Genomic DNA, 19,108 nt, shown 5'->3' with positions numbered 1-19,108 from the left:
ACTTAAGTATCTGATATTAATTTCAGCTTGATACCTCCACGCGTTTCGGAGAAAAAGTCTTGGCAGACGGACAAGAAAGCGATGTTGTAAGGGTTTCTAGTTTTGAGGTACAGAATCCTAAAAATTAGGACTTAACATAATAGGCGATTACAAGTGTCTATCACGGTAAGACGGCAGTTTTTTTATGCATATTAGACTGGCAAACAAACTGACTGTACAATTGATGGACAGTGGAAACTGTCGCTTATAGACATGAACAATACCATGAACATAATAGAGGATGATACCCTTCATCCGTGGCAATTCCTGAGGATTAAGGTATTATGGGTTTGTACCCTGTAATTTCATTGGCATATCCCACCCTTCGAACCGAAACAGCCACGCAAACAACTGCTTCACAGCAGAAATACGAATGGAACAGAGGTACTCGACCACAGGCGACATTTGTACAATCTCCCTCTGGAATGTGTGATATGACATATAACAATCATAACTTATTTACAGTGATACACATTTCGAGCAAGAATGAATGGAGATGTTGGTAGGGGCCGCCCTAGACGGACGTATGTCGACCAAATAGGCGACGTGCTGAAGAAGGGCCAAATTAAAAGTACCCGTAACCGGCGAGCGTGTATGAAAAGATTGATGAATGTGGAAGAAGCGAAAGAGGTTTGTTTGAATCGAAGCATTTGGCGTTCCATTGTTTCTGCCTACCCTAATGGGAGACAGGCGTGACAGATATGTATGTATGTATGTATGTATGATACACATATGAGATATTAAAGAAAAATGACGTTATAAATCCAAAACAATAATTTTGAGATTTTTGCGTGACAGCATAATCCATCACGTAAAAATTCACTAGAATGGAATCACACAAATTTTACAGTTCTTGTTACTTCAGTAACTTTAAGTTAACCTTCAGGTGAACTCAAAATCTGGTGTACGATTTATCTTGCCATCGCCATCCAGAAATAATCTATTTAATTATTTCAAGATCCATGCATTCGAACTCGCGGGCAAAAGTTTAGTACAAATAAAATTCTCAAGAGAAACACATACACGTAAATCAAACCGTTTTTTTTTTATGGCTGAAAATGGTATGGTAACCCCGCCTACGCTAACGGGATACGCTGGCGGAGCACCAGTGAAGGGTGATAGATGAGAATGAAAACAGGCCAGTTAGCCCATCATGATGAATTCATCAGGAATTAACCATGATAGTTTCCAGGGAGAACCGCGAGGAGGTCGACCTGGTTGGGTATATTGCTAGCAATGGGATTCTCAGTCTCCATTACTAACAATCCCTTTCTCCCCAATCAAACCGGTTATTTACACGAGAAAAATATTAATTTTGCCACGATTACGAAATAGGTTTTACGCGCAATATATTCTAGTAGTTAAAGTAGGCTCTTTGCAATGCATCAAAAGTCAAAGCCGCCCCAAATGCCAGTAGAAAAGGATAAAACATTGCCACGTTTAAGTTTGGCCTATATATGGAGACGGGCGGCCGCTCGCCTGGCGCCTGTTGACCCGCCACGCCGGGGAAATATAGTTTTGTTAGTGAAAAATAAGACTATTACGTATTTATCTTGTAAATGATAAATAGACAGAACACGATATATTTTTTAATGAATGAAAATGGAATGATATAATGGTGAGGGTGAGGATGGAAGTGGATCAGTTGGGACGTCGTGATGAATTCCACAAACTACGTGGAGGTCGATTTGATAGGGTATATTTCTAGTAATAAGGTTGCTAGACCACAGAGCATTAGTAACAATCCCCCCCCCCCCGCCCCGTCTTCGCTATGTTTTTTTTATACAACTTAGAATGGCAAACAAGCTGACGGCCCACCGGATGGAAAGTGGTAGCCGTCGCCTATAGGCATGAGCAGTACCATGGACTTAACAGAGTGTACTGTTTCGCCCATGATACTCCCCACGCGTTGCCATTCTTGAGAATGTATTTAATACGGATGACGAGATGATCATTCGTAGCAATTCTGAATTGTTTGTTTTTATTGAGCATAGTAATATTGGGTTGCAAGGGGAAGGGAGTATCAAGTCGACTTCCGTGCGGTCCTCCCCTGGAAACCATCATGGTTAATACTTGCTAAATTCGCCACGATGAGCCAAATGATTTGACTTTGTTCTCATCGTTTCATCCTCCATTACCCTGTCACTGTATACCGTTAGCATAGTAGAAAGCACCATTCCAGCTTCAACCCATAAAAAATAAATAAGGGATGCGTAGAGGAGTTGTTTGTGATGCATTTAAAAAGCATTAAGACGACATTTAAGACCCTTTAAGACGCATTAATATACCACTACGCATTAAAAAAAAATGTTACAGAAAGAAGTCCTGTCCGTGACACAAAGCCTAACTGCGCAGTAACTGAATGCCTTCTGAAACTTGGCCGCGTTTCAGAACATTCGTATAACAATGAATATCTGAGCGGTCGAGACACAAAGACTGAAGGTCGTATAATAATCATTTTATTGGGAAAACCCGTACTTTAGATATCAATACTATTATTTCAGTTGCATTTAAAGGAAAGGAATTTACGCACTTTTTAACTGATTTAAAAAAAGAGGTCTCAATTCGGTTATATGTCTTTTGTGTTTGTTACCTCATAACTCCGTCAATCGTGAATCGATTTGGGATTCTTTTTACGTGAAAGGATATAAATACTCACAAATTGGTTCCAAAGAAATTTTAATTTATTAATCGTATAAAAATATTAGTTTTTAAATCAAAATGCCACTCTTTATCATTACACTGCTCGCCATCGATACGGAATTTATCCTCACACGCTTGAACCTAAATGGTCACATACGAGTACATTGCGGTTTAAAAGAGATTTTCACCCGTAAACGCTCAGACTGTGGAATGAGCTCCCTGCTGATGTTTTCCTAGAGACTACAGTATAGAGTTCTTCAAAAAAGGTATATTAAGGTTTCTTCAGGGTCGGCAATGCACATGTGACAGTGTGGGGGGAATATTTAGTAATGGGATATAATTTCCGCTTTACTAGCAATACAGCCTATCAGATCGACCTCCACGCGGTTCCCCTTGGAAACTATCGTGGTTAATTCTTGTGGAATTCATCACAATGGGCCAATTTACCTACTTCATCCTCACCTGTCATCCTTCATTAGTCTTCGCCCGCGTATACCGATAGCGCAAGCGGGGTTACTATTTCATTACCACCAACCCTAGTGAGCAGGCGTCCATAGGCTACAGTAAAAGTTTACCATCAGACAGGCTGTTTGCTTCTTTGCCAATTTCGTAGTATAAAAAAGAATGACTGGTTTTACCAAATTGAAAACAGGTTTTTCTTAAAAACAATCATATTTTATTTATGGACAAGTGGCGTTACCATCATACACATAGCAACCACTGATCATTTTATTGCTACAATGTAATTATTAATTTGGCATTTATAATTAATATTTTTTATCTGTTTTTAACAAAAACAAGAAACCAACCGTCAATCTAATCTGTTGATAGAGAAAGATTCTGTTTTTATTTGTAATGGACAAAATGAAAAAATACTTAAGCAATCTTTGAAGTCTTTTCACCTATAGACAGCTATATTATTAGTGAGAAACATAGACTGTATTTTAATTAAAAAAAGAAATCTATCCGTGCGAAGCCATGTCGCTAGTCCTAAATAATATTGAAGCATACGTATGCTTGTTTGCCACCATAGAAATATAAGAAAAAAAAATGAAAAGGCCAGATATGTTCTAGAATGACAAACAAGCTAGCGGATCAGCTTATGGTAAGTGGTACGATCACTTATTAATACGATGACAGCACGATACGTATGTTTAATTTTCTTGTAATTGTTTGTATTTATAAGTTTACTGTTGTAATCTTATGGAGTATCTATTTAACTATGAACGTTAACTTTTTACAATTCAACAGATCTGCACAAAGGTATATTTGTAATGTTTAACTCTAATATTGTTTAACTAAACTTCGATATACCACTGCCTCGATTCGATGAATTACGAGTTCAACAATATTCTCTAAGTTTCCCATACTTTTTTAAGTCTATTGGAAATATGTTAACACTTTGCTGACAGGTGACGAGTTAACTTGTCTTTTCATAACCAAACGTTGCTGCCCGGTAATGAGTTAACTCGTCATTGCACTAGCGTGTAGTTACGTCCTCCTACCACGACGGGCAACACCGTTTGGATTACAAAATGTTCATGACCAAAAAAATATTTTTTTATCACAATTTTTGGTTTAATTCCAAAGATATGATATAACTATGACGGAATTCCCGGTCAGCAAAATTTTTAATCTAAATATTGTGAAGAGAGAACCGTGATTTAAGTACATTTCAATTACAAATAAAAATGAAATATATCTACTCGTATATTTTACGTATAAACGCTGAAGTAGTGTTCACAGCTGACCTTGAACCTGCGACCTCCGAATCGTTTGCTTCTGACTCAGCCCTCTGCTTACACAACTATAAGTGCTAAATAACAAATACTGTTTTCACGAAAATACCTCAGTGCTATAGTTCATTCAGGCTGACATAAAGACTATGTTACGTATTTTCTTGACTCCCCACTTGGGTTTCAATTTAATATTAAAAGACGTCGAGTACTTAATGCGGATCTTTCAATAAATCAACTTATGTCAACTGCAAAAAGTGTAAGACAAGATATGTCAAAAACAACAATACAGAGATCGTTTATGAAGCGCAAGAACATTCGTAAACGATCCTTTTCTAAACTACTTATAATTTGCGATAGACAAGAAGATATACTCGACATCTTTTATTTAGTTTTAAACAAGTTGATGGCCTACCTGATAGAAACTGGTAACTGTTATAGACATGAACAACCCTATAGACATAGAGAACACAGTGTGACGACCATGGTACCCCTCATGGGTTGTTATTTCTAAGGCATTATGTCTCATGATCAAATGAATAACTTCAGCAATGGACTATCAACTTAGGCCTCTACTATAGCTCAGTATAAGTTATAGTATGCCTATAGATTATCCATATCAAGCTTATATAGCATCAAGTCTGTCTCTTGTATCAATCATTTTTTTTTGTAATGTGATCAATAAAGAATAAATTAATGAAGAAAGGTTCTTGAGTGATGATCCCGTACGGGCTAACTCAGTGTAGGACGACCCCTCAGAATGAGCGACAACCTCAAGTGCATACAGGAAGTCAGTGGATGCAGGTGGCTCAGTACCGTTCTTTAAGGCAGTCTTTCGGGGAGGTCTATGTTCAGCAGTGAACGGATAATGACTGAGAAGTTAATGATGATGATGTGTATAGATGGCCACAAAGGACAATTTTAAGTTAGCTGAATCTACAGATTCCCTGAAATATAATTGACATCGACTTTTCGTTTATTTGAAGGCATATCCAGTAATTCTATTAACGTATCCCTCATTTCAAAACCTCCAACCATACCAGCACAATTGCTTGGCGATAGAAAAGCGAGGACAGAGGTGAAGGTGAGACATTAAAATCATAATCACAAATAACATATAAATGGAACGAGCCAACTTATATTCAATTAGCATAAATGATCTTTGATCTAGATCAATTATAGAGGTCGCCCGAGTTCCAGATATAAAATCAATAAGACTACATACTACTAATATATTTCATGCAACTTTCATTAAACTTTCGTGTTGTTTACACATATTTTAAGTACACTATCGGGACTTAATGCGATGAAAAATGTTTACAGGTAAATAGTACATACATATCCGCTTCTTTATTGACGTCCTGTCGTGACCACGATGTGGTGCAATCCACGTCGAAACTTTAGATAATATATTTAAAGCCTAATACTCTGGTCAGAGAATGAGATACCATTATCATGTTATTATCAAATAATAAACAGATAACAACTCAGCATGATGACAAAACAGAACTGAGTGATAATAAAATTTCTCCATTTATTGACTGATGGGAAAACAATAAAAGATTAAAATATTAACTGAGACTGTGCCTCCCATAGTTTTCATGTGTTGCCAGTCTTGAGAACTAATTTTCGACTCCATACCAAAGAGAACAAAAAGGTCTAAGAAAAATAAAATAAAATACGAAACTGACTAAAAATAAATCCTTTTAGTAAAAAAAAAAAACTCATTAAAAACACTTCACTATCCTACTAATATTATAAATGCGAAAGTTTGTAATAATAGATGGATGTTTAAACAAAACCTACTAAATGATATGATGAAAATTTGGTATACGGGTAGGTTATAACCTAACGTAGCACTTAGAATACTTATATCACGCGGTTGAAGCTGCAGAGTAGCAGCTAATCGTACATAAAAAAATATAGACGAAATAAAAAAAAAGAATTGTTTTTTTATCGTTATTTAGCTTTGCTTTCATACTAAATATTTTACCTAAACTAATTTACATAACGACTGTTTGAACTTGTACCAAGTTCGAGTTAATGTCGAGGCGCCAAAAACAGTCACTATCATATAAATTTATACTTACATAAAATGAGAATACCTACAGAAACGATAGCAACCTCAGTGGAGCCAGACTTAAATGGATCAATATCTGTAACCTATGACGGCAGACTACGGAATCTTTCCAGTTAGAAATTGTTTAGATTGCGTACCTACTCATGTCTCAAGTCGGTTTGCGGCTCTTTAAGCAATTTCTAAACGCTGATGTTTCTCGATTTGTGTTTTTTTTTTTAATAACGTGTCGTTAACATCTTCGTAAATTATGAACCGATTTTGATATTTTTTAAAAATCAATAGAATTTATTTTTTGTCTGATATTTATTAATTAGTTGCTATTATATAAATTACTCTTTTGCCGTTGCCATGTGGTCCCGGCATACAACGTGGCACGTCCTTTTCCGTGGGTGTCGTAAGAGGCGACTAAGGAATGATCGAGGGATGGGCAACAGTATCCCTATTAAAACATCACTAAAACCTAACTGCAGTTGTCAACCCGCCTGCCAAACGTGGCAACTGCTGGCAACCCCTCCCGCTAACGGGCAAGGCCTATATTCAGCAGTGAACAGTTAACGGCTATTATGATGATGATGATGATGATATAAATTACACACGCTTACTACACACGAGTATAACTACCTGTAGGCAGTTTTATACTGTAGGGTGAAATCAGAATAGAAATTAAGCATCTAAGGAGTGTTCTATTAATGAAACTGGTTCACGTACATTTACGACGCATATTGCATCTCTAAACGAGGCATCTTCAAGCAAATTAATAAATTACTGGTCACAACCTAATGTTAACCATTCAGCACTCAAATTGCAATCTTCGAGTGTTGGCAGTACCACACATCGTAATGGTAAGGAAATTAAAATATAATAATTCTAATGAAATAACTATAAAAAAAATGTTTATTACTTAAATATGACCCCGAATATGCATACAATTTAATGTCTTCAAAGTGCAAGAAACTTGTTGGCATTGTTAGTCACCCAACATGTGTTTCAAACAATAGCACTCGTGTTTGTGTTTGTTTAACACAAAGCGCTTCTTGTTGATTATAAAGAGAAAAGGAGAAAGAAGATTTTACCACTCGTTCACACATGAATCAACAATTCGAAATTTCAATTCGAATGAACAAAAAGAACAATGAACTTTTAATATTAAGATTTTATTAATGTTGCAATTTTTATAAACTTGAACGAATGATTATTGGAAGTAATGTTTTCTTGAAACAGGGCGGGATTCAGGGTTCCAGGGTTTCCAGATGAATGCAGGAACAGGATTCGGATAGGATTTTCTGGAAATTAAAAGAAAATGAATATATTATTGATGTATTTTGCAACTACTTATATTTTCTTAGTATATTGCTCTTTGCCTATTTAACTATGATCTTTTTATGTACTTGCAGTATTTTACCATACTATATTGAGCTACTATACAGAATGGGGAGAAGGGATTGTTAGTAATTGGGATCTAACAGCTCCATTGCTAGGAATATGCCCTATCAACTCGACTGCCACACTCGGATGCCTCTAGAAACTATCTTGATTAATTCTTATGGTTCATCACGATTCGCTAACTGGCCTGCTTTTATCTTCACGTATCATCCGTCACTGGTGCCCCGCCAGCGTATACCGATAGCGTTGACGGGGTTCTATGATCACCCATTAAACTATACAAAATATACATTTATTTTTATGTATACATCTATACATATATTACAGTTTTTGTTGATGTTCATGTCGCAAATAACAAATGAATGGGTGGATGTAGAAAAACTATATTTCCTTAAACGATACAATTGTTTACATGATACGTTTTCGTTATTTCGTATAATATTATGTTAATGCCCTTTTACTGGATCTAGTTTATAAATTTATGTTCTGCGGTATAATTGAAATGGTATATAATTTGTACTTACCAGCGGGCAGGTAACCCTGGCTGTGTAGCTCAGTGTGGAACGCAAATGGGGAAATACCACACTAAATGAGTGTAAATTGGGTTATACAAAGACACTATGGATTCATTGCACGCGTTCTTATAGCCTAATTTCAGGCTGCAGCTGAAAAACAATGCATTGCTTTTAAGCAAAACTATTGCTGAGCTGTAGCCTATTTGGGTCAATGCGACACACATGGCGAAAACATATTTTTGTGTTTTTACCTTTTGTTTTATATATTTAAAAAATGTAATTAATTTGATTGTATGAATTTTATTATTAATTTACATGTGTCATAAATGACTCAAATAAAGAGTTTATATATCTATCTATCTACTAAATAAAACATAGATGAATTTGTACCTATAGCCTATCTATGTATCTCATAGGATTGCAAATTTAATATTAAAATACACAAGTAATAACTAGAAACGTAGAATTAAGAATATAAATATGCTTAATTATCTTATTAAATTTAATTGTGTTACGGAACACAGTACAACACGACTACAGGAATATGTAGGGTTTATCATTTTAATAGAGCGCCACTATAGTTTACGACTTGACGACAAATACGTTTGCAAGTTCATTGACCTTACAATTACGAACATCCTCGTTACTTAAAACTTTGAGCGAATTGACATCTAGTATGTTATGTTGCCCTAGTAACTTTTGAATCACCAAAATAACGCATTAAAAAACAAACTAATTTTCAATCTTGAGAAAAATAAAATTTTACTCGTTTAAGACTAAAAAAATCATTAAAATCGGTACATAACTGTTGACGACATTTACTATTGCATATAATATATAATAATATCACATATTTATTATCTGTATTCCTTATTTTTTATCATCTATAATTGTGTCGTATTCATCTTTTCTGGTCTAATTTGTCTATGGTCTGAATTTACCTGGGAGCTTCATACAACCGCTGGCATAGATAAAGGAATAATAACCGACCTCGACCTTTACAGTATGAAAGCCATTTCAAAAGTAAAATATATGGTATGTAGTTTATTTCATTAATGCAGCATTCTTAATGAACACCTTGCAAATACCTCTTCCCCCGACTAAACCGGCCACCATGGGCATTGAATGCACCTGGTCGAGGTTGGCACGAGGCTGATAGCATATCTAATATGCACTATACAAATATCGAGCATTTATTTATTTATTTATTCATTAGTACAAATATGTGTACATGGCGGACTTAATGCTAAAAGCATTCTCTCCCAGTCAACCATAGGGAAGTGTCAGAATACTCGAATGCGGTACTACTAATTATTGATATACATACATACTAAAATTACATATATAAACGAATAAATATATACAAATAACAAATATACTTACACATAAATGACATATACTATATTATACACGAAACTGAGAAAAATATAAAGCACTAAGCATTCCTGTGTACGCATTTACATCAGAAACCCCTTATTACTATAATAATTTGCAATAGTATAAAATTTCGCGACATACAGGTAGATTTTTTTTTAAGGGAACGAATATGGTATGGTAACCTTGCCTATGCTATTTTTTCTTTTTTCAAAGGATGATAATGGAATGGTAACCCTGCCTGCGCTATCGGTATACGCTGGGGAGACACTAGTGCCGAATGATAGATGACGATGAAATAGCAGGTCAGTTGGCATACATAATCATCATCATCATCATCATCTTCCTATCCTTATCCTAATTATTATTTGGAGTGGGCGTAATATGTGATTTGGCTTTTAGTTTTACGACCGGTCGCCTGCCTGACGTCAACCCTCTTTGGGATGTAGATTTATATATTTAATCATATATAATAAATATATAAATCCATAAATCCTTCCTTACTAATATAAAAGTGAAAATGAGTTTGTTTGTCTGTTTGTTACCACATAGCACGGTAACGGCTTAACCAATCACAATGAAATTTGCTTTAAACGTATTATTTGGTATAGAGAAGAAGGCTACTTTTTATCCCGGTCAGTAAACATATCTCGGTCCCGCGGACTAAACCGCGGGTAAAAGTTAGTATAAAATAAATTACAATAATTTCCAGAGAAAACCGGGTGAAGGTCAATCTGGTAGGGTACATTGCTGGGAATGGGACCCCCGGTCCCAATTACTAACAATCCTCTTTCCCTAGTTGTTGTATCGGCACTTTTTTTAATGAAAGATAATGGAATGGTAACCCCGCCTACGCTAGCAGTATACGCTGATGGGGCACCAGTGACGAATGATAGATGAGAATGAAAAAGACAGATCAGTTAGCCCATCGTGATGAGTTATACACTTGTAAACTAGCACGATGATTTTCAAGGGGAACCACGTGGAGGTCGACCTGGTTGGGTATATTGCTAGCAACAAAGTCCTTAGTCTCCAGTACTAACAGTAGTATTGGTACAGAGGGGAAGGCCCTGTACTAGTACTAATTGTAATATAGCGACATAGTCTAGTCCAACAGCAATAATAAACATTTTAATCTAATGCCTAAACTAACGAGGCGTTACTGGGGAACACGCAAATAAAGTAGGTAGTGAATGGTACTACGTGTTTTGTAGCGATAACGATTTTTTAAACTAATTTTATTAGTCATCCGCGGTGATAAAAAAAACTGTTCGAAACGAGTTCGACGTTCATTTTAATAATTCGAATTCTTGCCAAATAAGACGAGTTTGTAATTATTTATGGAACTAGTTTATTGAAATTAATGTGTCTACAGTGCTGATACATGAATTAAATTTAATTAAAATTTCGGAATTTATGGTGGAGCTTATGGCGGAAGGATGGGCAGCAGCGTCTCTCTTAAAATATCTGTAAAAGCCTAACTGCGGTTGCTAACCCGCCTGTCAAGCGTGGCAACCCCTGTCAAAACTTCTCTTATGAGTAAGGCCTATATTCAGCAGCGGACAGTTAAGGGTTGAAATAATAAAAATAATTCGAAATTAAATAAGTTTTGTCTGTCTGTTTGTTCTGGCATCTCGCAAAAACTACTGTACCAAATGGAATTCGATTTTCACAGTTGTATTCCTGAAGGTTTAACTTTAAAACTGGTGTTGTTTTTGATCTTGATATATCACGTCACACAAATCCACACGTATCAGGAAAAAATTGGTTTAAAATATATAAATAATTAAAAAGGAGATCGGATTTCAATTTCTACGGCCCCAGCATCATCATCCTACACCCTGGGTACTGAGGAAGCTACGAGCGGGTATGTTTGCAGTCTACACTCATCGTTTTGTGATATTCGAATCAATAAATTTGTATGAGGTAACCGTCTTTATGTTTTGTAGCACTGTTTTTAATGGATGATAATGAAATGGTAACCCTACCCGTGGTATCGGTATACATAGGCAGGGCACCAGTGAGGGATGATCGGTGAAAATGAAAAGGCTGGTCAGTTAACCCATCGTGACGAATTCAACGATACATTAGTCACAATAGTTTCCAGAAGGAACCACGTGGAGTCGACCTGATAGGGTATACCGATAGCAATAAAGGCTAACTTTCCCATTACTAAATCTCTTTCTCCCAGAGTTTATTAATTGAACAAGTGACCAATTTAATTACTGTAATTTCTAATTACACAACTTGTAACTGGCGTGAATTTACTGGGTACGGAGGAATAACACCTGAGTCCTCAGGAATGGCAACGCATGGGGGATTTCATGGGCGAAACAATATACTCTGTTATTTCCATCAGGTGGGCCGTCAGCTTGTTAGCTATTCTAAGTTGAATAAAAAAAAATGTATAAGTATTTAGTCTATCGACTGTATCTTATCAGCAGTTAAAGGTTATCAGTTCGTATAGGTAAAAATTATTATCTATAGATACGTTAAATTGAAACACAGAAATATTTATGTAATGCTTAATTTTACACTTAATTACATAAAATATTTAAAAATTAACAAAAAAGGAAAAGAAAAACACTAAAATGGTGTCACTCAAGTATATGCCAAGTCCTTCTGAACATGACGCTGATTTACAGTGTACAGAGCTCAGGAATGGCAACGCATGGGGCGAAACGATACACTCTGTTATGTCCACGATACTGTACATGTTTATAGACGACGGTTACCACTTTCCATCAGGTGGGCTATTAGCTTATTTGCCATTTTAAGTTTTATAAAAAGCAGAGCAGAGCTCCAACAGACTCTACTGCTATAAACAAGATACTTTGACAGGTCAACTCACGTAGTTCATGACTAGTGACTTCCATCCACATGACATCTAGCGTTAGTTTATATATTTTGTTTTGTTGCTTTTTTATTTTCATCCTTTTATCTCTTTTACTGTGTATTATGTGTATGTTTTTTTATTGTAATTTGTGTGCTGTAAGTAATGTAAATAAATTTTCTATCTATCTATCTATCTATACCGGTAGAGCAAGGTAAATATTGCAATTTTGTCTCATTAAAAAAAAATACTGTGATGGCGAATTGTCTCGTCAATATCTGGAGCTGTGGCGACAAAGATTTGTAACATCTGATGTAACATCGTAGTAAAACGAGAGCGTGGGTAAGCGATTTATCGCATCATTCATGCGGAAATTCAATCTTTGATTCGTTCGCACTCGTATTTCATGGAAGCTTGCTTTGACAACAAATTTATATTCATTATAAAAATAAAGTGACCACTGCCCTTACTTCCCTACTAACATTTTGAGTGTGAGTTTGTTTGTTTGTTACCTTTTGGAGTCTTGGTGGTTGAATGGCTTGAGATAGAGGATGTTAATTAAAACATGTAGGTCACGTGGACATCCCGCGTAAATGCTAGTGATAAAATAAAGGGTTATTCGTGGATTGTATTTGTTGTATATTATACTGGATTGAGAAATAACCTGACAGCCCTTCTAATACAAAGTGTTGGATGTCACCGGATACATGACTAAAATACCAGACTTTGTACAAAAGTCGATTGCTCGGGGCACCTCTGTCCCGTTCGTGTTTCTATCATGAAGCAGTTATGTTTGCGTGGCTGTTTCGGTTTGAAGGATATGGCAGTCAATTTACGTGGTATAGAGTATTCCCCCTGTCTCTGCAGTTAGTAATTTCACTTTCTCCTCAATCTGATAATCTCAAACCGATTATCGTTGTGGTAAACGTAACATTAGATTCTGCCATATTAGACAAGTAATGAGAGGTTTTCAAGTGATATATTATAGATTATCATTGTTATGATTAAATGTAGCGGTTAAGAATAGGTAATATACCACAATATCTATATATTGTAGTTGCAATATATGTATATTGTCCGATATAAAAAAAAAACATGAAATATCCAATATATATATTCTTTATTTCACTTGTAAATATATATAATATCGAAATTAGACACCCGACTGAAATAAATACAAATATCTAACTAATATGGGTGATATCAAAATGGGTAATGATCTTTTTTTGGTCGTTACTGTTCAGCGGAACCTAATAACTAGATATCGAAGCGCTATCGATATTACCCATGCCTAGAAACGATACTCTTAGACTTTAAATATTTCGAGTATGTTCTAGGGTTCATGCATATCAGCCGTTAACTCCCCACTGTTGAATATAAAGGAGGGCCTGCCAGTAGTTGCCACGCTTGGCAGGCGGTTTGGCAACCGCACTTGGGCTTTGGTGATTTTTTTAAAAGAAACGCTGCTGCCCATTTCTCGATCATTAAGTTCCCTTAGTCTCCTCTTACTATACCCACGGAAAAGGAAGCGATGGCTCACATATTCTAGGATATTTACTGAGAATTTCTGATTTGGATCGATTGAAAAGAATCGATACTTTTGCTCGAAAACTGATATAGCTATCGTGACACGAATCAATATTATTTCACTTAGTCGTGACGGAGAATAACCTCCAATATAACATATGCGATTGAATTATTTCAATAGTATTTGCTTTTATACATATTATGCTGTTATTTCATATTCTAGTCTGGTTGCTGCCTCGTTTGTTGACGCGGAACAAAAAGATACTAACTTGGAATATATCTCACGATTCGCTAATTACCATAACAAAGAGCAAATAAGTCCGTTTCCAGTATATAGGAGGAAAAAATAATGACGTTCCACATCCATCATCAGTTAATAAAAAAAAAACAAGTGAGGTTAATCAACATTTTATAAACATGAATAAGCCATTGTCGCATCGCAATATTGCCGTGGGACAAAGGTATAAGGGGGTTTTTGCACTAACCAAATCAGCCAATCGAATCTCAGCCGTCAATTGTACGATATTGAAAACACATTTCCTTCAGAGACTGCAATAAAGATTCAGCCTAAAACAGTCTAGATGGCGGAAAACGACAAGTTTTGAATACTGTTGCCTCTAGCTGTCAAGTTGCGTATAAATGAGGGTGGAGGATGGGCAATTGTAGTGAACATAAATTCCAAATCGGTTGAGATCTGACACGAACATAAAAAAAAAAACAGAATTGAACTCCTTTTTTTATTTAGTCGGTTAAAAATATGGCCAGAAATGCCTATTTGACAGCGACTAAATATCGCTTCACACCTCCTACGCGTAATGGCAGTGTAGTAACCTCCTAACTGAAACCGTGTCACTCATTGGACCTTGTTGGAATTGATTGTATACATTCTAATGAAACCGACGTCAATGGTGAAAGCAAGCACTGGTTGGTTCCAAATATATAATAAAAAAAAACCAATTACAAAACACTGGCAACCCAATGTTAATGAACTTTTTTGTTAAGCCTTCATCGAGCGTGAATTGAATGAAACAATAATTTTGTTGGAAAAAATTAACTAAGTAAGTAGGTGGATGGAATGGCCACTCATTGGGGCAAATTTAGCTCGATTACGCAAGGTCTGGACGAGTTGCGACATAAATATCTACAAATAAAAATAGCAAATATATTGAGCGTTTTTATAATTTTCCGTAGCACGATTAAATATCGCTCGAATGTATCGTCTCGGCATATTAGTAGAGCAAAATGTATGCAACTGTTTGGAGACGATTTTAAATGGTACACGTCAAACGTAACGACGATACAGGTATTACGTCATACGTAAGATCGTCATGGAAATTAAAAATTCCTAAGTACTGCATACATTTTGCTTTCATATTTTTTACTAGAGAATTTTTCATAATGGTATTCTTACTCTATGTTACTATTAGTTGTTATACACATGAAAGAATTTTCAAAATCGGTTGAGTAGTTTATTTTTTGAACATCTAAGCAACAAGCTGACAACCCACCTGATGGAAAGTGGTAACCGTCGCTATAACATAAGCAGTACCATGGATATAACAGAGTATACTGTTTCACCCATGATACCCCCCATGCTTTGCCATTGCTGAGGACTCAAATGTTATTTCTCTGTACCCTGTAAATTCACGCCATATCCCACCCTTCAAACCGAAACACAGCCATGAAAACACAACTGCTTCACGGTTGAAAACGAAAACAAAACGAAACACAGTTGTGCAAACACAACTGTTTAACGGTAGAAAATCGAATGGGACAGAGGTGCTCAAGCAAACGACGATCGTACAAAGTCTCCCTTTAGTTATTAAGTTTATCCATTACAAACAAACAATCAAATCTTTCCTTTTTATAATATACTCCTTCAAAAAGATTCATACCATTTTGAATAGACGTCAAATATAAAGTAAGGCGAAGTCCATTTTTTTTGTTTTTACAAGACAGGGGGCAAACGAACAAACATAGGTATCAATCCGAACGTCCAATTTGACGTTCTATGAGAATGTGATTAGATTCCAATACTCTTGCGTCAAAAGTCAAACCGCTGACCTTATACTCGAAATTTATTCGATGTTATTCCAATACGATTCCAACTCGATTCCGTCAAAAGTCAATCTGGTGCAGTGACGTAGGACAATATGGTTTTTCTGTCACTACACGGAGAATAGGAATTTACTGATGATATGTACCTATCAAATATTAATATATCGATCATGGAGATGGTTGTGGAAATCCGTCACACTCGATCGACGGTAATCTCGTATATATTTTGAAGAGATACGTTCTCTCTAATTCCTGAATTACTTATTTGGTTCAATGATAAACGTGTCTTATTTATGGTGACTGTTTTTTTTTCTTGCGAATCTATGCTATGTTTTTTTTTTATTTTTATTTTATTTTATTTCAATAGGTACACATTACAGAGAATTAACATATGAAAGAAATCACAAATACTGTTGTTGTATGATTTTTTTAGTATTTTGCTGTTTATTTTAATTCATATAAAAGCAGCTAGAAATAGCCAATACAGATATACGCTTCGCATGTTTTAGCGTGAAAACGAAACGCACACAAACCCTTTCTCTTCATAATATAGTATGACTGTGGCAACGATAATATGGTAAAAAAAGTGTTCAATGTTTTTTCATCGCTCGTGCAATATTCATGCATGCCGAGGCGTGAAACGATTTCAAACAGATATGGATTGATTTCATTTCAAATTAAGCAAGGGGACGCCATTAATTAAAGAAGGTGGTTTTTTTTTAGCTCCATTCAAATAGAGACGGGTAATGTCCGATATCTATATATTAAGCTGTTATGGAAATTGATGGCCACCCATTACGATATCGCCTATATCAATCGGATATCTATATTCGATATGAATGGGTTCGTATGGATATTGTACAATATAATAGATTTTTTTTTTTTTATGGGTGAAAATGAAATGGTAACCCTGCGCTAACGGGATACGCTGGCGGAGCACCAGTGAAAGGTGATAGATGAGAATGAAAACAGGCCAGTTAGCCCATCATGATGAATTCATAAGAAATTAACCGTGATAGTTTCCAGGGAGAACCGCGAGGAGGTCGACCTGGTTGGGTATATTGCTAGCAATGGGATTCTTAGTCTCCATTACTAACAATCCCTTACCCCCCTATAATAGATATTGCTATATGTTACCTACTCTTACTTCCAAAAGAACGATGTTCCGAATTCGTTTGATTTGTTTAATGTACTCGTAACGCGATTGCGTGGTCAATTTTAAACGCCTTTTCATAGATTTTTAGCTTAGAAAAAGATTGTCAATTCAATATTTATTTGCGATTTGTTTCATGATTACGTCGCCAATTTTGAACCGATTTTGATGTAACTTTTACAATCGATAGGGAGTACTCTATTGTTGGTCCCATATAATTTTTAGACGGTTAAATAACCAGTTTTCGATTACAAAGCAAAATGTTGCTTGTAATGAAAAAAAAAACAGACTTCAGCTTCATCAATATTGAAGAAGCAATTTTTATTATATTATTTAGAAATAAAAGATAACGTAAATACATAATTAGTATTTATATTGCTATAAATTAAATTTTGATTGTGTGATAGTTACAGTGGTAGGTAAGCAGGTTACCTACTACCTACCTAATGTTTTTTGTTTTATAAAGGAATGGTTACATACTAACATGATAAAAACATCATTATGTAGTTTATTAAATATGAAATACCTACGTAGATGAAATAAAAATCTAGGTAGATATTACCTAAGTGTGTGACGCTATGGGAAAGTTCCACAGAAAGAGGGGAATATAACACAGCTGGCAATTATGGGCAACATTATGGAGTGCATTGGCATTCTATAAAATATCGTTTTGCCTACATTAAAAAAATAATTGAGGAAAAGATAGGCTAGTTAGCGTATCGTATTTATTTTGTATTTCGAACACATTACAGTTTACACTGAACGAAAGTGAAAATCTAAGCAAGGCCGCAATCACGCGAAAAAATAATTCTGCTTCTGCTTTGCTTAAAACGTATAAACAATACATTTGATAGTGCTCTTTATAAATATTTATCTTTATTATAAATATGGGCTAACCAGTGTCGCTATCATAGTGATAACGTGACATGATTAAAAAAATTAAGTAGGTAACTAGACACTTTGTATGTAGGTAGATAAATCCATATTTTCTTGTAGCATATGTTTTTATTGAAATACTAACCTGCTATTCTCAAGACGGCACGATCGGCCGGATCCAGTTGCAGAATGGACAAAGGTTTGTGCTTTGCCCATTCTTTCAAGCTGAAATCGTTTTCAAATTCCATGTTTCTGTCATCCAAAACGCGAAGTCTCGCGCGTACCTTCGTACATACTTGAATCAATCAATCTCACTGCACAGCACTAATAAATACAACACATCATATAAATAATCTTAGATAATGTTACTATTAAAAAGTAAACAAAACGTTACACTCATTGTAAAATGAAAATCGATACACTATAGAACAACAGCAAGTGCGTATCCCACACAAAAGGTTTTATCACTGTTAACTTATATCGATTTTGTGTTAATAATTAAACAATAAGTAAACCAATCACAAATTATATTAAATAGGAATCTCAGATCAAAAGGACAGGCCGACAACAAAGTGTTTTAGGTTATTTATAAATACCGAGCGTCATACACCGTACCGGCGGGCAGACATGATGCGACTGTTTAGTTCAGAAATGAACCGCAATATGCCGCTATCATCGCTCAGCTGTTTTAGCGCATGCTCGTAATGACATAATCTGACCGCTTCAAAATGCCACTATTTCTGTACAAATTCCATTGTATTTCATTCTACCATACCTAAGGCGTATAATACTATGTTTTGAGACAGGTACCGCCATCTAGATATGCAAATAAAGATATAATATTCTGCAGTGTTATCATGAGTGTGATAAAAGGTCACATGGGTAAAACAA

The 19,108-nt window shown here is 35.6% G+C and overlaps 1 protein-coding gene across 2 annotated transcripts in view; it reads right to left on the bottom strand.

Moving 5' to 3' along the window:
• LOC113511282 (dystonin) overlaps positions 1 to 18,860 on the bottom strand; it is a 372,284-nt gene extending 353,424 nt beyond the window's left edge. For both annotated transcript variants that reach the window (XM_052903181.1, XM_052903184.1), the window contains exon 1: positions 18,363 to 18,860. In XM_052903181.1, the coding sequence (XP_052759141.1) occupies positions 18,363 to 18,465 (103 nt within the window). In that variant the 5' untranslated portion in view covers positions 18,466 to 18,860. The remainder of the gene's footprint in view (positions 1 to 18,362) is intronic.
• Between the last annotated feature and the right edge of the window lie 248 nt (positions 18,861 to 19,108).

The sequence above is a fragment of the Galleria mellonella genome, unplaced genomic scaffold, assembly GCF_026898425.1.
Source record: "Galleria mellonella isolate WM207_F2 unplaced genomic scaffold, CSIRO_AGI_GalMel_v1 utg133, whole genome shotgun sequence".
In the NCBI taxonomy this organism is placed as follows: Eukaryota; Metazoa; Arthropoda; class Insecta; order Lepidoptera; family Pyralidae; genus Galleria; species Galleria mellonella.
This window is presented reverse-complemented; position numbering and strand designations above follow the sequence as displayed.